This window comes from Marmota monax, unplaced genomic scaffold (genome assembly GCF_021218885.2).
Source record: "Marmota monax isolate L192 unplaced genomic scaffold, Marmota_monax_Labrador192_F-V1.1 WCK01_AAM20220418_F8-fsc01266, whole genome shotgun sequence".
NCBI classification, from domain to species: domain Eukaryota; kingdom Metazoa; phylum Chordata; class Mammalia; order Rodentia; family Sciuridae; genus Marmota; species Marmota monax.
The window spans coordinates 31,584-56,382 of NW_026694918.1; the positions used below are offsets into that span (position 1 = coordinate 31,584).

Here is a 24,799-nt window from a genome sequence, read left to right on the forward strand (position 1 = left end):
TGTAGATCGTAGCCAACTTTTTCTTCTATCAGACGGCGCGTCTCTGATTTGATATCCAGCTCCTTGATCCATTTTGAATTCACTTTTGTGCATGGCGAGAGAAAGGGATTCAGTTTCATTTTGTTGCATATGGATTTCCAGTTTTCCCAGCACCATTTGTTGAAGATGCTATCCTTCCTCCATTGCATGCTTTTAGCCCCTTTCTCAAATATAAGATAGTTGTAGTTTTGTGGATTGGTTTCTGTGTCCTCTATTCTGTACCATTGGTCCACCCGCCTGTTTTGGTACCAGTACCATGCTGTTTTTGTTACTATTGCTCTGTAGTATAGTTTGAAGTCTGGTATCGCTATACCGCCTGATTCACACTTCTTGCTTAGCATTGTTTTTGCTATTCTGGGTCTTTTATTTTTCCATATGAATTTCATGATTGCTTTCTCTATTTCTACAAGAAATGCTGTTGGGATTTTGATTGGCATTGCATTAAACCTATAGAGAACTTTTGGTAATATCGCCATTTTGATGATGTTAGTTCTGCCTATCCATGAACAGGGTATATTTTTCCATCTTCTAAGATCTTCTTCTATTTCTCTCTTTAGGGTTCTGTAGTTTTCATTGTATAAGTCTTTCACCTCTTTTGTTAGGTTGATTCCCAAGTATTTTATTTTTTTTGAAGATATTTTGAATGGAGTGGTTGTCCTCATTTCCATTTCAGAGGATTTGTCGCTGATATACAGGAATGCCTTTGATTTATGCGTGTTGATTTTAAATCCTGCCACTTTGCTGAATTCATTTATTAGCTCTAATAGTTTCTTTGTAGAGCCTTTTGGGTCTGCTAGATATAGAATCATATCATCTGCAAATAGTGATAATTTAATTTCTTCTTTTCCTATTTTTATGCCTTTAATTTCTTTCGTCTGTCTAATTGCTCTGGCCAGTGTTTCGAGAACTATGTTGAAGAGAAGTGGAGAGAGAGGGCATCCCTGTCTTGTTCCAGATTTTAGAGGGAATGCCTTCAGTTTTTCTCCATTCAGAATGATGCTAGCCTGAGGCTTAGCATAGATTGCTTTTACAATATTGAGGTATGTTCCTGTTATCCCTAGTTTTTCTAGAGTTTTGAACATAAAGGGATGCTGTACTTTGTCGAATGCTTTTTCCGCATCTATCGAGATGATCATATGGTTCTTATTTTTAAGTCTATTGATGTGGTGAATAACATTTATTGATTTCCGTATATTGAACCAGCCTTGCATCCCAGGGATGAATCCTACTTGATCATGGTGTACAATTTTTTTGATATGTTTTTGTATCCGATTCGCCAGAATTTTATTGAGGATTTTTGCATCTAGGTTCATTAGAGATATTGGTCTGTAGTTTTCTTTCTTTGAAGTGTCTTTGTCTGGTTTAGGTATCAGGGTGATGTTGGCCTTATAGAATGAATTTGGAAGTTCTCCCTCCTTTTCTGTTTCCTGAAGTAGCTTGAAAAGTATTGGTATTAGTTCTTCTTTAAAGGTTTTGTAAAATTCTGCTGTATACCCATCCGGACCTGGGCTTTTCTTAGTTGGTAGTCTTTTTATGGTTTCTTCTATTTCCTCAATTGATATTGGTCTGTTTAGGTTTTCTATATCCTCCTGACTCAATCTGGGCAGATCATATGACTTAAGAAATTTATCTATGCCTTCACTATCTTCTAATTTATTGGAGTATAAGGATTCAAAATAGTTTTTGATTGTCTTCTGTATTTCTGAAGTGTCTGTTGTGATATTGCCTTTTTCATCCCGTATGCTAGTAATTTGAGTTCTCTCTCTTCTTCTCTTCGCTAGCATCGCTAAGGGTCTGTCGATTTTGTTTATTTTTTCAAAGAACCAACTTTTAGTTTTGTCAATTTTTTCAATTGTTTCTTTTGTTTCGATTTCATTAATTTCAGCTCTGATTTTAATTATTTCTTGCCTTCTACTTCTTTTGCTGTTGTTTTGCTCTTCTTTTTCAAGGATTTTGAGATGAAGTATGAGATCATTTATTTGTTGGTTTTTTCTTTTTTTAAGGACTGAACTCCAAGCAATGAATTTTCCTCTTAGAACTGCTTTCAATGTGTCCCATAGATTCCGATATGTTGTGTCTGTGTTTTCATTTATCTCTAAGAATTTTTTAATTTCCTCCTTGATGTCTTCTATAACCCATTGATCATTCAGTAACCTATTGTTCATTCTCCAATTGATGTATGCTTTTTCCTTCCTTCTTTTATCGTTGATTTTCAGTTTCATTCCATTATGATCAGATAAGATGCATGGTATTATCTCTACTCCTTTATATTGTCTAAGAGTTGCCCTGTGACATAATATATGATCTATTTTTGAGAAGGATCCATGTGCTGCTGAGAAAAAAGTGTAACTGCTTGATGTTGGGTGGTATACTCTATATATGTCAATTAGGTCTAGGTTATTAATAGTGTTATTGAGTTCTATAGTTTCCTTATTCAACTTTTGTTTGGAAGATCTGTCCAGTGGCGAGAGAGGTGTGTTGAAGTCTCCCATGATTATGGTGTGGTGGTCTATTAGACTCTTGAACTTGAGAAGAGTTTGTTTGACAAACATAGCTGCACCATTGTTTGGGGCATAAATATTTATGATTGTTATGTCTTGTTGGTGTATGGTTCCATTAAGCAGTATGTAGTGTCCCTCTTTATCTCTTTTGATTAACTTTGGCTTGAAATCTAGTTTATTTGATATGAGTATGGACACGCCTGCTTGTTTCTGAAGTCCATATGAGTGATATGATTTTTCCCAACCTTTCACCTTCAGCCTATGTATGTCTTTTCCTATCAAATGCGTCTCCTGTAGGCAGCATATTGTTGGGTCTTGTTTTGTGATCCATTCTACTAGCCTGTGTCTCTTAATTGGTGAGTTTAAGCCATTAACATTTAGGGTTATTATTGAGATATGGGTTGTTCTTCCAGCCATATTTGTTTATTTCTGTTACTAAACATTGTTTGTTTTCCTCTTTGATTATTTCCCCCCCCCTTTACTGTCCTACCTCCCACTGTTGGTTTTCATTGTTATTTTCCATTTCCTCTTCCTGTAATGCTTTGGTGAGGATGTTTTGAAGAGATGGTTTTCTAGCTACGAATTCTTTAAACTTTTGTTTATCGTGGAAGGTTTTAATTTCATTCTCCATCCTGAAGCTTAATTTCGCTGGATACACAATTCTTGGTTGGAACCCATTATCTTTCAGTGTTTGAAATATGTTATTCCAGGATCTTCTAGCTTTCAGAGTCTGTGTTGAAAGATCAGCTGTTATCCTGATTGGCTTACCCCTAAATGTAATCTGCTTCCTTTCTCTTGTAGCTTTTAAAATTCTCTCCTTATTCTGTATGTTGGGCATCTTCATTATAATGTGTCTAGGTGGGGATCTCTTATGATTTTGCACATTCGGCGTCCTGTAGGCTTCTAGGATTTGGGATTCTGTCTCATTCTTCAAGTCTGGGAAGTTTTCTTTTATTATTTCATTGAATAGACTGCTCATTCCTTTGGTTTGTAGCTCTGTACCTTCCAGTATCCCAATGACTCTTAAGTTTGGTCTCTTAATGTTATCCCATATTTCTTGGATGTTCTGCTCATGGTTTCTTAACAGTCTTGCTGAGCTGTCTATGTTCTTTTCCAGTTGAAATACTTTGTCTTCATTGTCTGATGTTCTATCTTCTAAGTGTTCTACTCTGCTGGTAGTATTCTCCATTGAGTTTTTAAGTTGGTTTATTGCTTCCTGCATTTCTAGGATTTCTGATTGCTTGTTTTTTATAACCTCTATCTCCCTGTATAGTTGATCCTTTGCTTCCTGGATTTGTTTGCGTAATTCGTTGTCGAAGTGATCTTTCATTGTCTGATTTTGCTGTTTAATGTCTTCCTTGATACTCCAGATCATCTGAAGCATGTATATCCTGAATTCTTTATCTGACATTCCATCTGCTGCAGCTGTTACCTCTTCTAAAGTTGCGTTGACCTGCATTGCTTGTGGTCCTTTTTTTCCTTGTCTTTTCATACTGCTTGCGTATCTTTCCTGCGGGTGCGGGCGGCGGCTCTGCTCTCTCCTTATTCCAATTGGGGTGTCGTGGCTACCACGCCAGCAGGTCACTGGGCCTGTTCTGGGAGCTGGTGGCGGCTCTGTTCTGCCCCTACTCCAATTGGGGTGACGAGTGTACCACGCCGGCAGGCCACCGGGCCTGATCCGCCGGTCGGTTGCAGGTTTGCCTACCCTGCAGGCGCGGGCGGCAGCTCTACTCTGCCCCTACTCCAAATGGGGTGACGTGTCTGTCGTACCAGCAGGCCACTGGGCCTGTCCCGCTGGTCGGTCGCAGATCTGCCCACCTTTCGGGCACGGGTGGAGGCTCTGCTCTGCCCCTACTCCAATTGGGGTGTTGTGACTACCCCGCCTGCAGGACGCTGGGCCTGTTCCTGGCAAGGGAGGTGACTCTGCTCTGTCACTACTCCAATTAGGGTGGTGTTTGTACCACGCCGGCAGGCTCCTGGGCCTGATCCGCAGGTCTGTTGTAGGTCTGCCTACCTTGAAGGCGCGGGCGGCGGATCTGCCCCGCCCCTCCTACCACGCCTGCGGACCCCTGGGCCTGATCTGCAGGTTGATCACTGGTCTGCTCACCCTGTGGGCACGGGTGGCGGTTCCGCTCCGCCCCCACTCCAATTGGGGTCACGTGACCACCACACTGGCAGGGCCTGATCCGGGCGTGGGAGAAGGATCTGCTCTGCCCCTACTCGAGTTGGGATGATGTGTGTACCACACTGGCAGGCCACTGGGCCTGACCCGCCAGGCTGTCACAGGTCTGTTTACCTTGCAAGCGCGAAGGGCGGCTCTGCCCTGCCCCTCCTACCACGCCCATGTACTACTGGGTCGTGGGTCTGCCCACCTGGCGGGTGTGGGTGGCGGCTCCGCTCCGCCCCCTCTCCAATTGGGGTCACGCGGTCACCACGCTGGCAAGCCACTGGGCCTGCTCCGGGGGCTGGCGGCGGCCCGGCTCCTTCCCTCTGGCTCGAGGACAAATTGAGGAGACTCGGGTGACTGAGCCTCACCCCCCCTACCAGGAGACCAACTGCTTATGTCACCGCTGGTATTGATGAAGATCTCTCCTCCACCGCTTTCTGCTGACATCAGATCTCTGCCATGTTGGTATCCTATGCGAATGGCAGCATTTCGTTCCCCTTGCCGGGCAACCCAAGCAACGGGTGAGTCCTGACCGGCCCTCAGCAGGACCCGGACCGAGACGCAGTTTCCGCGGGCTCCTAGCCCCGGTCCAGGGAAGTTCCGGGAGCCGGAACTCGGCCGCTCCGTGCTCGGTGTAAGCTCCTATAAGTGTAAGCTCCAAGAAGCAGTCCCCGCGGGCTCAGTTCCGGGAGCCGGAATTCGGCTTCTTAGTGCTTGGTTTTTGCTCTGATAGTAGCAGGGTCCAAGAAGCAGCCTCCGCAGGCTCCGCAGCCCTGAGCCAGGGCGGTTCCAGGACGGTTCCGGGAGCCGGAACTCGGCCGCCCCGTGCTCGGTGTTCACTCCGATAAGATCAGATTTTAAGAAGCACCCAGGCGCTGAACCCTAGCAATCTGTCTGCAAGCCGCAGGCGAATTGCAGCCTGAAATTACCTGTTCTATGGCTGAATGAGCTGCGGTCAGTCAAAAACAGGTATGGTGACGTCAGTTTACCAACATGGTGGCTGCTGGCCTCCTCTGTGGTCTGACCGGTGTGGAGAACCGAGATGGACCGCTTCCTTCCCCCGTCTCGAACCCAGAATTCAGCCCTGAGTGCAGTGCTTGCGCGGCTGGCAGAAACTGCAGCACTGTAACCCTGCGTCTCTATCCCAGCGCGCGTTGCAGACTCTAGCCGCTGGGCGATTTGCTGAATAAGCAGTTTTACCCTCCGTGCGACAAACCTCTCGCGTTTGAGTCCCCGTAGCCGATCCTCGTGCGATGGAAATCCTTCCTCCAGGTTCCGGCTCACCCCACTATTGCTGGAAATTCCTAACAAGATATCCTTTAGCCGTCCTGACTTGTCATACTCCCACACAGTGAAGCAGCACACGGGGGTAATGCACTCCCCTCGCCGCCATCTTCCTTCAGAAATTGATTTTTTGAGTGCCTACGACAGTCAGGCACCACGTTAGGTGCTAGAGGATAGAACAATGACGGCAAATGCGGTTCAGTTCCTTTTTCTCTTGTGACATGGAACTGCTCTGGAGTCAGTTTCTCTTGCCACTCAGCCTTGGTGAGAGACGGCCCACATGGCTCACATTTCATCACAGACTCACCAAATGTTTGCCCTTCCTTTTCTTTCTCCCTGGAAATCAGTCGTTGGGCTGGAGATGTGGCTCAAGCCGTAGCGCACTCGACTGGCATGCGTGTGGCCCGGTTTCGATCCTCAGCACCACATACAAACAAAGATGTTGTGTCCGCCGAATACTTTGCTAAAAGATGAGACCAGTGGAACTCTGGCCCCAGGGATGGAGGGCTCTAACTCCTCAGGGCTCCGAGGTTGTTCCTGGATGGCCTTCATCAATTTGTAGGCCAATGTGGATGCGAAGGAGGCGATCAAGAAGATGGGCGCAGGTTGGTCACTGCTCAGGTGGTGATCTCCGATGGGATGGGGGTCCTGCTTAAAAGCAGGGGAGCCCCATCCGAGTCACGCAGAAGGGGAAGAAAAGGAGAGGAAGAGAGCAGCCGGTCTATCGGTTTTATTGCTTTCTTTTCTTTTCTCTTTTTCTTTTGTGGCTCTGGGCATTTAACCCAGATCTCACACTTGCTAAGCAAGTGCTCTGCCACTGAGCTACACCCCAGCCCCTGATCTGTCACTTACTGAGAGGTATATTATGGTTTTTTTTTGCTAGTTCTGTCAGTTTTACATTGTATATTTTGGGTTTTAGTTGTTAAATACATAAAAGCTCAAGATTATGATCTTTCCTATATTGATTTGTTCCATTTTTTATTTTACATGGAATAACCTTAGTCCATTGGTTTTCAATAGTACAGTAATATTTAGTAGTCACAAGTTATCTTTGTTCTAATTGTAAGACTTGGGTAGATAGGAATGACTGCAAATGTAAAAATGTGAATCTTCATTTAAGAGTCTAGATTAAGATGATTATCAACTAGAGGTGGAATCACTTTCTCTTAAGGGAAAAGGAAAACTGCTTTGTCTCATTTTTTAACCTTATTTTTAGTCCTGGTTAATTTGGGGGGAGGGTTTCTAATAGCATAGTTATAGAATGGGAGATTTTATGTTCATTTTTAGGAACAGATTTTAAAAGAGTAAAAACACTATTCTGGGTCTAAAATCATTTTGAGGATTTTTTTTTTTTAATCTCTCATTAAGATTTTACTTGGAAAAGGGTGGAAATGCTAATTAAATTATTTCTAAGTCAAGAATAGGCATAGCTAAGGCCCTGGGAATAAGACTGAAGTGTTTAAGGGGCATTTTCTAGCAGAACTTCAGTATGCATTGTTTTTGAAATAGTCATCTAGTCCAGTGCTTTTTACCAGGGACAGTTCCACCCTCTCACCACCTTGCTCCAGGATATTGGGCAATATCTAGACACAATTTTGGTTGACACATGAAATTCAGGGGTCCTACCTTACATCTCTAATGCGTAGAAGCTAATGATACGGGTACACTTTGTATTACATGCAGGGAAGGCTCTAGAACAAAGAATTATCCTATCCAAAACGTTAGTAGCACCACTGTTGAAAAACCTTGCTAATCCAACCCCGTTGAGGAGACATAACTTAGCTCTGGTCCTAAGCAGTGGCTAGTGGGAAACCCGGGAAGAACAGATGTTCCAGCCCAAGGTCTTCCCCGTGTTTGTGTCCCCATAAAGATAATGCATATAAGGACTTAAATGATACCTAGTATATAGTGTAGACTGGTCAGTAGTATGATAATGGTAGAGAAAGCAGGGTGTTATGCAATGTGGAATTTGACCTCATTTCTGTGCAAATAGAAGAATGAATATACCCATTTTCTTCTAGGAAATTGTTTACTGCAGCGGGCAGCTGGAGCAGGAAATGAGGCAGCAGCACTTTTCCTGGCGACCAATGGTGCCCATGTCAACCACAAAAACAAGTGGGTAAGTGTGACAAGGGTGGGAAAATGGTTTTGGTCTGTGAAAGAAACAATAATGATAAATGTGTAGGAAAAATGAAACAAGATTCTTTATGCCCATTGTAGTGGCGCACACCTGTAATCCCAGTGGCTGGAGGGGTGCTGAGACAGGAGGATCTCACGTTCAAAGACAGCCTCTGCAACAGTGAGGCACTAAGCAACTCAGTGAGACCCTGTTTCTAAATAAAAAAATACAACTGGGGCTAGGATGTGGTTCAGTAGTTGGAGTGTTGCTACATTTAATCCTCAGTACCAAAAAAAAAAAAAGTATTATTCAATTTTTGTGAAAATTATATATGCAGATTGTTAAAAAAGATAAAACAGATTATTTTATGTATTCTTAAATATTGGCTGTTTGGTTCATTCAGCAACCATTTAAGTATTTATTGTGTGTATCAGGCCCCGAATTAGATACTGTGGACTTTATTTTCTAATAGAAAGTAGCAACATGCACACACAAACCTACTGTAATAGGATCTTGATTCTTTGTAACACTTTGCATTTGCCGGGGTTCTTCTATGTGGTTGTTGATTTAGTCCCAAGCTAATAAGGTAGACTGTATAGTAATTCCCCTTATAAGTGGAAAATTCCAGAAGTAAACAATTCATAAGTTTTAAATTGTGCACCATTCTGAATAGCATAATGAAATCTTGGCACTGTCTTACTCCATCATGCCCAGAATGTGAATCATCTGTTTACCCAGTATATCCATTCTGTATATGCTACTGATCCATTAGTCACTTAGTAGCTGTGTAAGTTATATCAGCTGTCATAGTATCATAGTGCTTGTGTTCTAACTGCCCTTAATGTATATGTTCAAGTAACGTAATGGGGTGTCACAATGCCTAAATCATTTATCTTACTTCATCTCATTACATAGGCATTATATCATCTATATTATCACAAAAAAGATGATAAAGAACAAAAGATATTTTGAGAAAGACCACATTTGCATAACTATATAATATATTGTTATAATGTCTTATTTTATTATTAGTTACTATTTCCTTTTGTGCCTAATTTTTAAGTTAAACTTTATCCTAAATACATATGTATAAGAAAAAACATAGTATATGTAAGGTTTGTTACTATTTGTGGTTTTAAGCATCTTCTGAGAGTAGTTATAAAACATATCCCCTATGGACAAGGGTGGCTACTAAACAGAGTTGTGGTTAAAAGTGTGACTTTTGGGGTTGAACATTACTAAGTTTATCAGCTTTTCCATTTCTTAGTCTTAAGCAAGTTACTTAAACATTCTGAGCTTCAGTTTCCTAATTTATAAAATGGAATTAATCCTGATGTGGGGATGATAAAAATAAATGATATAGCATATATTACATAATATCTGGAATGTTCACTCCTAAGTGATAGTTGTTTTACTTTATTATTTTCAGACTGAGAGGGATGTGCTTACCTTTGACATCTACTTTGTAAGAGTTTTCAGGTTATTACCCCTTTAAATTCTTAAAAATGTACCTAGAAGCAGCATGTATTATTAGGATTGCAGAAACATTTTTCATATCTATACATCCCTTAATTCATGGTGAAGGACCTTGAGGTTTTGAGGGGTTAAGTGACTCATAAATATTGGAGCCAGTATTAAGACCCAGATACTAAGAAATATAGTCATCCTCTTTTGACAGTATTGGACAAAGCAGTAAGTGATAAAGCATGGTATCCAAGACATTCCAAAGTATCTTGGGAGCACAGGGGCAAGGGCAGTGTTGTCCTTTCCTCCATTAAATCTCACATGGCCTACACTTCAATTGAAATCATTGAATGTACTTATACTCACTGGAAGCTGGTTTCTTTTGTTTTGTTTTTCCAGTGCTAGGGATCAAACCCATGGCACTGTACCTGCTAGACAAGTATTCTACCCCTGAGCTCTGTCCTCTATTTTTGAGGTCTGCCTCTCATTTCTCTCACCTTTTCAGAAACTTTGCTTCTACCATTGTATGGCTCTGTCTCTAATTGGCTGTCTCTCTTCTATTATTAATTTTTCTCACTGTTCATTCTGATAGTAGAGAGATATGCTGTGTCTTCTAACTTTAAAAAAATCCTCCCAGGAGACCACATTGTCTACCAGCTCTTGATCTCCTTCATAGCAAAACTAGGTGAAACCTAAAATGTTCAGATATAGGGGAGACCTGATGTGAAAGTAAGAGAGAGTCACAATAGAGAAAGCCCTGGCGTGCTGATTTAAAAGCATTTGGGCTTTATGTAGAGGAGATCCCAAAGGGGTTTTGGGCAGGAGAACAATATGATCATTTTAGAGTTGAGAGAGCTGCCTGGGATGGCTGCCATGGTGAGTGTGCCATTGATTCCAGGCCTGAGACAGGTAGGAATCATCTACAATGACTTGTCCTGACCCCTCTTATTGGGTTTAGATCCAAAATGATAAGTTTCAGAGGAATTGCAGAATTATAGTCACCAGGCCATGCCTTCTTACAGCTCCCAGAAGCAAGGATGAGAGAGGTATTAAAACTGTCTTGGGGGCTCTGGTTGTAGCTCAGTAGTGGAGCTCTTGCCTCGCAAGTGTGAGGCACTGGGTTCGATCCTTAGCACCATATAAAAATAAAAGAAATAAAGGTATTGTGTTCACCTACAACTAAAAATAATTTTTAAAAATTGTCTTGGTATACCCTTGAAAAGAAAGAGGGTGCTGGTTAGGAGGAGGGACTGGCATGGAGGGAGTACATTCTACTGCAGTTGTTGAATTCTTTCTAAGCATTTAGTCAGGGATAGCTAGTGGGCAGTGGGAAAACTGGATGTAAAAACAAGGCTGGAGACCTGGGTTTGTAGATACTGGTAGAAGCCTTGGGAGTAGGAAAGCACACCTGGTAAGAATATTTAGGGGGGCTGGGGATGTGTCTCAAGCGGTAGCACGCTTGCCTGGTGTGCCTGCGGCCCGGGTTCGATCCTCAGCACCACATACAAACAAAGATGTTGTGTCCGCCAAAAACTAAAATAAATAAATAAATAAATTAAAAAAAAAAAAGAATATTTAGGAAGAATGGCTGGACAGGAGGTAGTCTAAGGAGGAGGATAGACCTGGTGGCTCTCAGCACAATTGTAGTGAAGTTTTTTAGTGTGGGAGGTGCATGTGGGTCAAGGAGTGAGAGTGCTTAATTTTCCTTATCTTCCACAGATAAAGTAGAGGTCTGACAGATAAAGTCTTAAGCTGGAAAGTCAAGAGGTAGCAATAACAAAACATTAGTTAGAAACATGGAGATTATAAATGCCCAAATGAAAGAGTTAAAAGTGGTTTCCTCTGGGAAAGGAGAATTTTGAGAGAAAAAGGGAATAGGATCTTACTATTTTTCACAAAATGTCTCTTTCCATGATGATAACTGTGATAAGAGCAAGGTACAGAGCAATATATTCGTTTTATTTCTGTTAGTTTGGGTTCAAAAAACTCTACTAAGTATATGCCTATATACACACACACAAACATATACACACACACACTCATCTACATTTGCCCATTTTTCCTTATGAATATTCTGCCACTGGAGAGAAATGTGAAACTAGTAATAATAGTTCCATTAGAAGATACTTGGGTGTTGGGTACTGGTGTGAGAAGAGACATCTTTTTACTGTGTTAAAAAATGGATGAAGAAGGTCTTGATCAGAGTTCAGGTGGTATTGATACAAACAGGTTAAAGAAGCAGGGTGTAATGGGGAGTTAAAGACAGTGATGTCAAACTGTTAATACAGCTAATGAGACTCTTCTGTTTTCTACAGTGTTTATTTTGGTGACACTTGGTGATAGTTTGCTAATGTAGTTTTATAGCAAGCATATATTATTTTTATGCTTAAAACATCATTATGGAAATAGAGTGAAAGATGGTTAAGGAGGTGAAGATGGTAATAGGAGATGAAGAAGATTGGAAGCCAGGGTATTTGGAAGATGATTGGGAAGATATAGGGGAAAGGGAATCAAAGTCACAGAAGTCGCAACAGGAGGGGTGGGAGGGAAACGGAAAGGGCAGGGGATTAGCAGGAGCGGTGGAATGTGATGGATATCATTATCCAAAGTACATGTATGAAGACTCGAATTGGGTGTCAACATACTTTATATATAAACAGATATGAAAAATTGTGGTGTATATGTGTAATAAGAATTGTAATGCAAAAAAAAGTACATGTATAAAGGCATGAATTGGCGTGAACATACTCTACTTACAAAGATATGAAAAATTGTACTCTATATGTGTAATAAGAACTATAATGCATTCCGCTGTCAGGTATCTAAAAAAAAATAAAAGCAATTAAAAAAAAAGTAGCGACAGGATAAGCCAGTGGCAGACTGGGCATGAGCCAACTCACATCTGGTGACCATATGAACCAAGGATTGTGGCTGGCATTGAGGACTAGAGTTTCAGCACTTATTCTATCTTTATCCCTTTGTGAATAGAACCCCTAGCCAGCAGGTACTCAGATTTGGGCCATTTGTTTGTGTTCAGGGAGAAACCCCATTGCACACAGCTTGCCGGCACGGCCTGGCCAACCTCACAGCAGAGCTCCTGCAGCAAGGTGCCAACCCAAACCTGCAGACAGAGGAGGCTCTGCCTTTGCCAAAGGAGGTCACATCCCTAACCAGCTCCATGGACAATGTGTATCTGCAGACGCCGCTTCACATGGCAATTGCTTATAATCACCCAGATGTGGTATCTGTCATCCTGGAGCAGAAAGGTAAGTAGGAGGGAATTCTGCCCATCAGTTTGACCTAGCAGACAGCAGTTTGGAGTAGTTAATTTACAGAGTTGATGTTTGCTCTTTTGGTGATTTTTTTATAGCCAGTTTCTTACTAGAAACATCCTTTCAGGTTAGACTACATCAGTTTATAGTCTGTCTCTTGACTATCCTCTTTCCCTATGTATATATTCAGGATGTTCACCTGGCAGGTTAAGATGTGAGAACAGGTGACTCTGCTCTCCCTTGTTCTGGGGTGGTTTTCTAAGCCATTTTAGTGTAAGCCAAGCAAAGCTTTGCTTTGGCATGAACACTCTCTTTGAGAATTCTGTTGTGGTTTCCTGTGAGTTAGTCAACACTCTGTGTCTCTGAGCCTCCCTGGAGGTGACCCATGAGAGAGGAACCAGAAAAAGGGACCAAGGAAGCCCCTTGCAGGAGACTTGCTTCCTCAAAAAGTCCTCAGTTTTTCTCTTTCCTGTCTTGAAGTTTGTTTTACTGTTGCCTAGTTCTTCAAAAGTCCAGCACTTTTTAGCATTGTGCTTCTGAAAGGAAGCAAGATCTTAGGTAGAATGTTCTTTTTTCTTGATCTTTTGAAGGAGTTGAAAGATTGTAGGAATTAAATATGAGGAAAACATTGTCAAGACATTGTTTCAACCCTCTTTCTAGTAATCATGTAATTGATGTGTGTTTCTATAGTGGAGTCAGTTTTCAAAAGAGTTAGTGTTTCAATATTTTTTAAAAATTCATTTCCCTTGTAAACTTTGATCCAAAATATAAGATTTTAGTCTTCCACTCCCCACAAGAGAATAACAGTGATCATATTATAGCCAGCTAGTCAGTTTGAAACTGAACTTTTATTCTTTTGAATGATTTAAATGTGATCCATGGGATAGTGAAATCAAGTGTGCTTTTCCTTTTCAAATAATTTAGCCAATGCTCTTCATGCCACCAACAACTTGCAAATTATTCCGGACTTCAGCCTCAAGGATTCCCGGGACCAGACTGTGCTGGGCCTGGCATTGTGGACTGGTAAGGTGGTTCTAGAGAGTATTGATGTCTAAAGACATACGTCAGAAGAGTAGGTGGGTGAATGGGGTGAGGAGGAGTGAAGCTAATCATTTGGTGGTAAAGTAACCTCTGTTTGGGTTAAGCTTATGATGTCCAGTGGGAAACTAATGACTTTGAAAAATTGAAAGGGAATGTTTATTGTAGTAAGATGAGGAAGTGGGAAAAGCTCAACATGAGTTAATCAGGATTTGTTTGTTTCCCAGGCATGCATACCATTGCAGCCCAGCTGCTGGGCTCTGGGGCTTCCATCAATGACACCATGTCAGATGGGCAAACCTTGTTGCACATGGCCATACAGCGGCAGGATAGCAAGAGTGCACTCTTTCTCCTGGAGCATCAGGCAGATATAAATGTCAGGTGGGACTCTCTGCTGTAATACTGAGGTCATATTTAACTGAGATGGTGCAAATATGCCTTGGTTGTACAAAATATTCTTATTACTTATTAAAGGAAGGGAAACAGCAGTTCTAAAAAAGTACAAATGTAAGGTTATAAACTGAATATAATTTACTGATACAAGTGGAACTGAACTTTGATCTTTTTTTGTTTCTTTTAATATTTATTTTTTAGTTGTAGTTGGATATAATATCTTTAATTAATTAAAGATAGTAATTAAATTAAATTTATTTATTTTTATGTGGTGCTGAGGATCAAACCCAGGGCCTTGCCTGTGCTAGGTGAGTGCTCTACTGCCGAGCCACAACCCCAGCCCGCTGAACTTTGATCTTGTTGGAACCTCAGGACCAGTGCACAATATTGTACAACTATCATTATAAAGAACAATCTGAAAATTGTTTTGTTTTGTTTTGTACCGAGGATTAAACCCAGGGTCGCTTAACAATTGAGCCACATCCCTATCCCTTTTTATTTTTTATTTTGAGACAGGGTCTCACTGGTTGCTTAGAGCTTTTGCTCAGTTGCTGAGGCTGACTTTGAACTTGCTATACTCCTACTTCAGCCTCCTGAGTCACTGGAATTACAGGTGTGTACCACCACACCTGGCTCAAAATCAGTTCTTAGAATTTCAGTTATGAAGAATGTCCCAACAAATAAACTACAAACAAGGCTTAAGAGAGAAAAACACAGACTTAAATTTTTAGTGTGATTACTTTTTTCAGAGGAATTTATCTTTATCCCCAATATCAAGTGACTCTGAATGACTGAGAGTGGGGCAAAGAAGTGGTTTCTGGTTTTTCATTTTGTTTTTGGTATCCGGGATTGAACCCAGGGGTGCTTAACTATTGAGCCACATCCCCAGTCGTTTTTTTATATTTTATCTAGAGACAAGGTCTCGCTAAATTATTGAGGCTATCTTTGAACTTGTGATCCTCCTGCCTCAGCCTCCCCAGCTGGTGTGTGCTACAGGGTCTCGTGCAAAGAAATTGGTGGTTGGAGTGGCATTTGTTTTATTGGCATTTTAGTAAGATGCTGTTAGACTGGGATTGTAACTTAGTGGTAGAGCATTTGCCTAACATGTATGAGACCCTGGGTTTGATTCCTAAGCACCACCACCAAAAAATAAAAGTAGTGGCTTACCTCTGTGATCCCAGTACCTCAGGAGGCTGAGGCAGGAGGATCTCAAGTTCAAGACCAACCTCAACAAACTTTGTGAAACCCTGTCTCAAAATAAAGAAAAAACAAACAAAAACAAATTAAAACACAAAAAAGAAAGTGCTAGAGATGTAGCTCAATGGTAAAGCACCACTGAATCAATCCCTAGTACCAAAAAAAAAAAAAGTTGGTCAGTTATTATCAGGGTGTAATAGGGTGACACTTTCTAAATGTGTCTGTGTGTGTGTGTGTGTGTGTGTGTGCTAAAAAGCAATCAGAATAGATACTACTGAGAGGTTTAATTTCTCTGAGAAAATTCTAATGACCGTGAATGAAGTATGTTTAAGGGATGTAGTGAAGTCTGGACTCTGGAGTGCCCAGGAGGGCACTCTTTTTCTTTTGACTCTAGCTACAAATATTAGTTTTGGTTTTGGTGTGCATGTTCCAGCAGGACTCAGGATGGGGAGACAGCCCTTCAGCTGGCCATCAGAAATCAGCTTCCGCTCGTAGTTGATGCCATATGCACCCGAGGAGCTGACATGTCCGTTTCAGACGAGAAAGGGAACCCCCCACTGTGGCTTGCGTTGGCAAATAATTTGGAAGACATTGCATCCACTCTGGTGAGACAAGCACAACATTAGTTTTGGCTTACAGATGGGACTATTGTGTCAGGAATGGATTTGGTGCCTATATAGTGATCACAGGAGCAAGAGATCTGCCAAGTACTAGCAGATTAAGGACGAGGACAAGCAATTGAAAGTCACATTAAAGAAATTTTCAGCATGGTCTTGGCCAACACTTTTGTTTGTAAGCTGACTTTACTAAGAAAACCACTCAGAAGCAAAAAATTGTAGGGATTTCTTCAGTGTCTTCTATGGTATCAATTTGGTATGGACTCCCCTCACTAAATTTTCAAATCTCAGGTTTGTCTTCCTATTTACAAGACCAGCCCCCAAAGTGTAGGTAAACCTTGTCATTTCTCCTTAGTTCTCTGAAGGGCCTGCAGTGTGACATGAAGGCATTTTGCACTTAGGATATATACCTATTATTATTGTGATTACCTGTTAATTACAGGTATACTATATGTGTTGCTGGGGGCTTTTGAGTACCTGTGTGAGCAGGTACCTGTGTTTTCTCTACCTTCTACCACACAGCTCTAGAGGCACTAATTAAACATGTTTATATTTCCCAGACCACAGAGCAGATTTTAACCAGTGTTTGTGAAACTAATGATTAATACAGACTAAAGTAATTATCACTTAATTATCAACCACATCTTACCTGGAAAATGGATCTAATGCTGTACATATAGCTCAGGTTTGACAATACATTTTTTACTTTTGCTTGATGATATTTATAAGAAATCTCATATTTTTCTGCAGGTCAGACATGGTTGTGATGCCACATGCTGGGGTCCAGGACCTAGCGGTTGCCTCCAAACACTTCTGCACAGAGCTATTGATGAAAACAATGAGTCCACTGCCTGCTTTCTTATTCGCAGGTCTGTGGTGCCCAAGTATCTCTTGAATCTTTTTATCCGGCTTCTTGCAAACTGCCTCTTATGTTAATCTACCTCCAGTCTCGACTAATTTATAGTTAAGACTTGACTTTCATAGTTCAGACTGTCAGAGAGTCAGCCAACTCTAGTCAACCAAGGGTTGGGCTCACTTGAGGAGAGGGGCCCACATGCCAGGATTTAAAACTCTAAAAGCTGAGGCAGCATATGTTTTGAGAGTTGCATATCTCTTGGGGAACTTATAATGATTCTAATGCCCATGTTGCCTCAAGACCCATTGCAAAAGAATCTGTGGCAGTTGCATCCACACCGTAATGTTTGAGGCCAGGAACAGGATAGCACACTGGCAGTAGCAGCTTTTTGGTAGATTGGGTGAGGCTGCTGCTTTCCATTCATCAACATGCCTGTAGATGAGATGGAAGCCTTTTGTTTCCCCCTTTCTTTCAGTGGCTGTGATGTGAATAGTCCCAGACAGCCAGGTGCTAATGGAGAAGGAGAGGAAGAAGCCAGGGATGGGCAGACTCCCTTGCATTTGGCAGCTTCCTGGGGACTGGAAGAGACTGTGCAGTGTCTTCTGGAATTTGGTGCCAATGTAAATGCACAGGTAGGTATTTCCCCTTTCCAGGGAAATAGAGATAACTGCACAGTTAGGGAAATTGCATCTTATGGGATGGGAAAGGCCCTTGCAGGTTGCCTGTAAGAGGTCTTTACTGTACCACGAAGAAGGATTTAGTATTGTTACCAGCATCCTAGGCCAGAGCCTGACTTTAGTGGTCCCAGCAGACCAGGTCCGGTCACTTGCCGAAAACATCCAGTAGAAAAGGAAATGGTGAAAAGCAGGGGAAAAAAATTAATCAGAGCTGGGCGTGGTGATGCAATACTGTAATCCAAGTGGCTCAGGAAGCAGAGTCAGGAGGATTGTGAGTTCAAAGCTAGCCTCAGCAGTTTAGAGAGGCACTAAGCAACTCAGTGAGACCCTGCCTCTAATAAAATACAAAATAGGGCTGGGGATGTGGCTCAGTGGTTGAGTGCCCCTGAGTTCAATCCTTAGTACCCTTCTCCCCAAAATTTAAATCAGTATAACCATATTGGGAAGGCTTAAGTGAGCTCCAGCATATGAGCCCCCTTTTTTCCCTAATATTTTAACTATCTATCTATCTATCTATTTATTTTCAGCCCTGTTTTCAGTTTGGATTTTGGTTTTTGAATATATATTTTTTAGTTGTAGATGGACATAGTGCATCTATTTTATTTATTTTTATGTGGTGTTGAGGATCAAACCAGTGCCTCACACATAGTAGGCCAGCATTCTACCACTGAGCCACAACCCCAGCCCCTGTTTTTCAGGTTGTTGATAGAAGCTTTAGGGTTAATAGAGGAAGGGTTTGGGCAGGGTGTGAAAGGTATGCATAATTAAGCAGTCTTGGTGCACTGTGGTCTGACTGATCATTCTTTCAGTTCTGGTTCTGTGAAATGGATGGAGAAGTCTTTTTCGCTTGGGGTGCTTCATAGAGACCTGTGATCTGGAAGCAGGCAATTCAGTTCCCATGGAGTGATTTGCTCCTGCTGTTTCTGGAAGGTGCAGGACATGGACTAAAGATTTCTAGGTGCCATTCCAGAACTGAAAACTGGTTGCCACAATCTTGCCTCAATCTTGAAGAGGTACGAGATAGGTTAAGTAAATTTAGAGCAAATAAGCTTTGTATTACTAGCTTTTAGTTGAACACTCTTTAAATGCTTAACATTTGTACACGAAGAGATGAGCATTGTGACAAAGTTTAATATAGGAGACAGATACAAAATGAAAGCACAGGGGCTGGGGTTGTGGCTCAGTGCTAGAGTGCTTTCCTAGAATGTATGAAACACTGGGTTTGATTCTCAGCACTGCATCTAAGTAAATGAATAAAATAAAGGTTCATCAATAACTAAAAAAAATATATATATATACATATATATATATACACATATAAATAAATAGATAAATAATGGCTCATATATATATATGAAGCACCGCAAGCGAAAAAGACTTCCCCATCCATTTCACAGCACCAGAACTGAGAGAATGATCAGTCAGACCACAGTGGACCAAGACTGCATAATTATATATTTTATATATATAAAATCAAAGCACAGATGCCAAACTTTATCTTGCTTTTATTTAGCCATTGAGCATCTGCAGGCCTAAGTAATGAGTCGCTTCTTTTAGTAGAAGCAGGCTTTCTATGTCCCTGTTTAGTATGACAGATGACTTTCTCTGATTCATACAGCCAGTCTAGTAATTATAATGATTCCAGGTTAAGGCTTTTCTTCTCTGTGCCTTTGTCCTTATTACAGCATGAGAAAAGTTTTGTTTTTTTTCCTCCATTGTTCCACGACTCCTACTTCCCATTAGTTACAGATTTCCACAGAGAGCTGAGTATTGTGTTTAGTGTAATGTTCCTTGATGCACTTCAGTATTCTGGCCTACGAAAGTTTATATCTGATACCCCATAGCCAGATAAGGAATATTAGTATATCTTGGAGGTGAGAATGAATGCAAATCTTGTAAAACAAATGTTTGTGCTAGGCCCACTATTGCCACTGGATGCATGGTGTAGCAGGAAGTGGCAATTAGTCATTCCTTTGTTTGGCCTCTTTAAAACCTGATTGCAAGCTGGGTGTGGTGGTGCATGCCTGTAATCCTAGTGATTTGGGAATCCTAGGAAGATCACAAGTCAGCAACTTAGCGAGGCCCTAAGCAACTGAGGGACACCCTGTCTCAAAAAATAAAAAGGGCTGGAGATATGGCTCAATGATAAAGCATCCCTGTGTTCAATCCTCAGTGCAAAAAAATAGTTGATTGCAAACACAGGATGGTAGTGTTTATTCTTATAACTGAAATTCTATCTAAAAATTATCTCCCTTCATATTTTTCCTTTTATCTTTCAACTGGACATTGCAATCTGTGCTTTGTTCTCATAGGATGCAGAAGGCAGAACACCTGTCCATGTGGCCATCAGCAACCAACATAGTGTCATCATTCAGTTGTTGATTTCTCACCCTGATATCCACTTGAATGTACGAGACAGGCAAGGGCTGACCCCATTTGCCTGTGCCATGACTTACAAGAACAACAAGGCAGCTGAGGCCATTCTAAAACGAGAGTCTGGAGCTGCTGAGCAGGTGAGTGACTGACACCCCCATTTTTACCAGCAGAACCTCTTACATGAAGACAAAACAAATGTCACCTACTAAACAGAGCTCTTCTATATAAAGTCATTTGTTTTGGAATTATCCTCCACTTTCTGAAAACTTGACCATTCAGATGTCCTGTGAGTGCCAGCTGAAAAGTGATATGACCATTCTGCTCTGTATGTTAGCCACATGATGATGTACTCTTAGGTGGAAGTGGGAGCTTGCTGGGTCTAGTGATAGGAATTCTGTGGTGTGTACAATCGATTTCATTCTCTGCTTTGGCTGGTGTGTTAACTGCTTTAATGATGAATGTTTTAGAAGGACTTTTGTATTCCTTGCACAGGATCTGTGCTAATCTCTGTATTGCTCCAATTTTAGTATATATGCTGCTGAAGCAAGCACTAAAAACATGATTTAAATTGAATTTGAGGAGCTTGTATTTTGATGTTGAACAAATTTCTAAGTGTTTTAGAAGAGTTAAATTGTTACTCAGCATAGCTGGCCCAGTTGTCCTTGTCTTTGTGGCTCTTTATCAGCTGCTAAATCTGGATGGTGACTTGTTGACCTACAAAGAGTGGGTGGAAAATGACAGTAAACATGGATCTGAGGCGGGAGCTTGAATGGGTTTGTCAGTCAGTCCCTCTGATACCCTACTCTCCAGCCAGCTTGGAGAATACTGCCAGGATTTACAAATAGCCATTTATGAAGGTGAAATGGAGATGTGGAACCTGAATGAAATTCAGTCCTAGTGTGGTGAAGATTGTTGCTTGGTATTTCAGGCTTCTGTACATCACCTTTCTTCAGCATTTTCGTAAGTGAGACTGCATTGCTAGGTGTTAACCTCACACTCACTCAGATAGTGTAAAATGTTCATGAGCGGAGAAAGTTGTCTCACATTTCCTCTCCATCTACTATGGAACTAGTACTGTTTGTCCAAGTCCTTTGCAGATATGTTGCTTGTTACATCAGCACGTGCTGTGGACATTTGTGTGTGAGGTAATTATGTGTGGAGCATGTGGTGTCTCTCTCACTTCCACCTGAGCACTCATACTAATGACAGTTCCTGTAACTGCAGTGTATGGTATGGTTTGATTTGAGTGAGGTGTCTGCTTTACATTAGTGGGTCAAAGTCCATGACATTATATTGGCTTCCTCTGTCATTGTGTTTCACCTATAGAAACTTGCTCCAAATTTCCAAACCCTGTGTTTGACTCTGTAGGGGTCAAGCTGGGACTGGGGATGTGGCTCAGTAGTGGCATGCATGAGGCCCTGGGTTCAATCTGTAGCACCACACACACACTCTCACATATACAAAATCAAGGGTCAAGCTGGCATTCTAGCTGTGGTGTTAGGACACTGGGTGCTTGATTTAGCCAAAGCGAAAAGATTCCCAGAATTGGTCTCTACCTTTGTCTCAATCTGAGCACCCCAATATTTTGGTAACTTCCTTTCTCTTTCCTTCAGTTTGTCTCTTTCTTAGCTTCCAATGCCTAGTTCCTGCTGCAGGAGGATGCCGGAACAGCTTGGATCAATGCAGTGGCTTCCTTCCCCTGACCACTTGAATGTGACCATGCACATGTGGTTATGTGCACAGATGCATAAAGTGGGTCTGTTGTGGGGTGTAGGGCTGGAGGTGGCATTTAGTGTTGGTTTTTTGGGAGGGAACTTCTGAAGGACTACATCATGACGCTCCAGTTATTAGCACAGCTTGCAGAAGCTCAGGAGGCACTCTTAAAAGGGAGTCTACTAATATTTTGGTTCCTACTTATTGCCTTAGGTGGATAACAAGGGCCGGAATTTTCTTCACGTGGCAGTTCAGAACTCTGATATTGAAAGTGTCCTGTTCTTGATCAGTGTCCAGGCTAATGTGAATTCCAGAGTCCAGGATGCTTCCAAGTTGACTCCTTTGCATCTTGCTGTCCAAGCAGGCTCAGAGATTATTGTTCGCAATTTGGTAAGTGACACAGAAATATTGTTGCATGTTTTCACTCCCCTGGGTTTCTTCAGTTGTCATCCTGACCTCACACCCCTACACCCCATCCTCTAGGCACCTTCTTTAAAAGCTCTCTTAACTCAAACACATTTCAAGTTGTAACGATTTTCTAAAAAGTGTTTTTCAAAAACAAAAACACCCCAGATGGAACATGAGTGAGGCCTTGAGGGCCAGTAGGATTTGGATAGCTGAGGCAGGGTGGGAGAAGAAAGGGAGTGGAGGTCATTTAAGTGCCATCTCTTTTAATTTTCAAAACTACAGAGGGGTATAGGAAATTTTTTTATGTTTTATGAAGGAGAAAATTTAGGTTCAGAAAACCCCTCCAAGGCCATCAGCTAGTTGTGTAGCTGGGAATTTAGTTATTCCTGTTTGACCTAAAAGTCTGCAACATGATGCCTGGCATGGGAACAGTCTGAGCAAAGATGTGGAAACTGGAAAGTACATGTGGTGCTTTTTTTTTTTTTTTGGTTTTGTTTGTTTGGTACTGAGGATTAGACCCAGGGTTATTTAAACACAGAGCTATATTCCTAGCCCTTTTTATTTTTTATTTTGAAATAAAAATTTGAAATTTTATTCAAAATAAAAAGGGCCTAATGCAGTTGCTTAGGGCCTTACCAAGTTGCTGAGTCTGGCTTTGAACTTGTGATCCTCCTGCCTCAGCCTCCTGAGCTGCTGGGATTACAGACATGTGCCACAGTGCCCAGTTACATTTTATATAGGAAAGCTGGGTTGAAATTTGAGTAGAGAGTTGAAAGAAATTTGAAGTGGCAAGAAGAGACCAGATTGTGGAGCATCAATTACAAACCAAGACCTTTATTTTCAAGCAATGAAGAAACCACACTAAGTGTTGGAGCTGAAAGAATGTTCCCAAGCCGAGATAGAGCTTCATGTCACTTGGCCTGGTCTTCAAGAGGTAGTTGTCCCTGATGCCTCCCATCAGCCCCAGGTGTACACTGCAGAACTGGCCACAAGAACACTTGGCCAGCCTTTGGTGCTATGGTGTTTTGTTTTTGAAAAGCACTTTTTAGAAAAGCTTTATAACTTGATATGTATTTGAGTTGAGAGAGCTTTTAGAGAAGGTGCCAAGTGGGTACGGTGTACGGGTGTGGGGCAAGATGACCCGTGAAGAGACCCAGGGGAGGCAGTGGTGGCAAGCTGTAGACTAGAGAGGTGGAGGATGTAGGGCTGATGGTGAAAGGCACAGACTGCATGCAGGGATAGCAGCCAAGAGATGGAGTGGCGAATTAGCCTTGTGTTCACCAGTCTGTCTCACATCTCAGAGCCTAGGGAACACTGAGGTCCTCCACCAAGGTCATGTTCGTGTCTTACTGCAGCTTGACCTCACACATGACACAGGTACCTAGTAATAGCTGACCTTCCAAACAGTGTCCCTGTGGTGCTTCCTCTGTGAATTGGTGCAGCAAAATGTTTGAACCTGTTCACATTGAAAGCACACTGTGTCCATCCCTTTCTCTCCTTAACCAACCTTGGGATTGGCTATGATCCCTAGCCATAGCACTAGTGACTATGGATATCCCTCTAGGTATGTCCTACCTGGAGGGTCCCATATCCACTCATGATTGGTCCTGTCTATGATGAATTTGATTGGGTCCCAAGAGTTCTGAGGAGGCTAGGACTTAAGTCCAGATGAAAAACAAGAGCAGCTCATCAGTGTCTGTATTCTCCCAGAGGCATATGCTTGTACTCACAGATAGAGGAACCTGGGGGAAGGGTAGCAGACCCCAGAAAAGGCAAATTGGGCTGTAACTACAAACTGCTGAGTATTTTCTGTTAATAGCAACTGCCTTTGAAGCTTTGTCAGAAAGTGGATGATGATGAATGAATTTCAAATACTAAATGAACAGGCAAGATATTATTTCTGCCTTTGATCCTATAATTTGTACTCTTTTTAAAAATAGTATGAAAATGGTACATGTTCATTGTGGAATATAATGTTATGAAACCTATCTCCCTTTCACTCCCAGCTTTCCCCAGAGTTTGTTATATAGTCATTTGCAGCTGAACAACAGGGTTATGTTCTGAGAATTCTTTCTGTGTTTTTGTCATTGTACCAGCTTCATGGAGTGTGCTTACAGCTGGGTATGGTGGCATATGCCTCTGATCCTTGTGACTTGGCAGCTGTGGCAGGAGGATTACAAGTTTGAGGCCGGCCTGGTCAATTTAATGAGTTCCTGTCTCAAAATAAAAAATAAAAAGGATTGAGGAGATAGCTCAGTGGTTAAGCACTCCTGGGTTCAATCCCCAGTACCAAAAAAAAGGAAATTTTAAAAAGAGTATACTTACACAAAGATGGCTGCAATGTCACTAAGCAATAGACTCTTAGCATCTTCATGTATGTGTTCCATTATTGAACAAAGTGTCATTTCAGCACATGGCTATGCTATTGAATATGTTCAAATTATGTCTTTATCTGTACACATGTGCATGCATGTGTATATACATATCTGTCTCCAAATGAAGCCAAGCTATCTTCTAACTTGCCTTAAAAACAAAGAAACACAAAACCCACTTTTATTTAATTACTTTGCATTAGTTTAAATCCTTGAAGGGTACAGCAACACAAATTCTGTGCCTGGTATCCTTAGCTGGAAGATTGCTTTGGGATTTGGCACAAACTGTGCAAGTTACCTTTGTTT

The 24,799-nt window shown here is 41.6% G+C and overlaps 1 protein-coding gene and 1 non-coding gene across 5 annotated transcripts in view; one reads left to right on the forward strand and one right to left on the reverse strand.

Moving 5' to 3' along the window:
- Positions 1–24,799, forward strand: part of LOC124081080 (rabankyrin-5) — a 55,001-nt gene that overhangs the window by 19,640 nt on the left and 10,562 nt on the right. For 2 of the 4 annotated variants that reach the window (XM_058573562.1, XM_058573564.1), the window contains exons 8-17: positions 5,088–5,228; positions 8,013–8,110; positions 12,612–12,840; positions 13,771–13,869; positions 14,112–14,265; positions 15,908–16,079; positions 16,842–16,960; positions 17,423–17,579; positions 19,937–20,137; positions 21,927–22,103. In XM_058573562.1, coding sequence (XP_058429545.1) covers positions 5,088–5,228; positions 8,013–8,110; positions 12,612–12,840; positions 13,771–13,869; positions 14,112–14,265; positions 15,908–16,079; positions 16,842–16,960; positions 17,423–17,579; positions 19,937–20,137; positions 21,927–22,103 — 1,547 coding nt within the window. The remainder of the gene's footprint in view (positions 1–5,087; positions 5,229–8,012; positions 8,111–12,611; positions 12,841–13,770; positions 13,870–14,111; positions 14,266–15,907; positions 16,080–16,841; positions 16,961–17,422; positions 17,580–19,936; positions 20,138–21,926; positions 22,104–24,799) is intronic. The other 2 variants (XM_058573563.1, XM_046427211.2) reach the window with 2 other exon arrangements.
- LOC124081083 (U6 spliceosomal RNA) lies at positions 20,448–20,551 on the reverse strand. Its single transcript, XR_006847941.1, has one exon. It is a non-coding gene; the product is annotated as a U6 spliceosomal RNA (small nuclear RNA).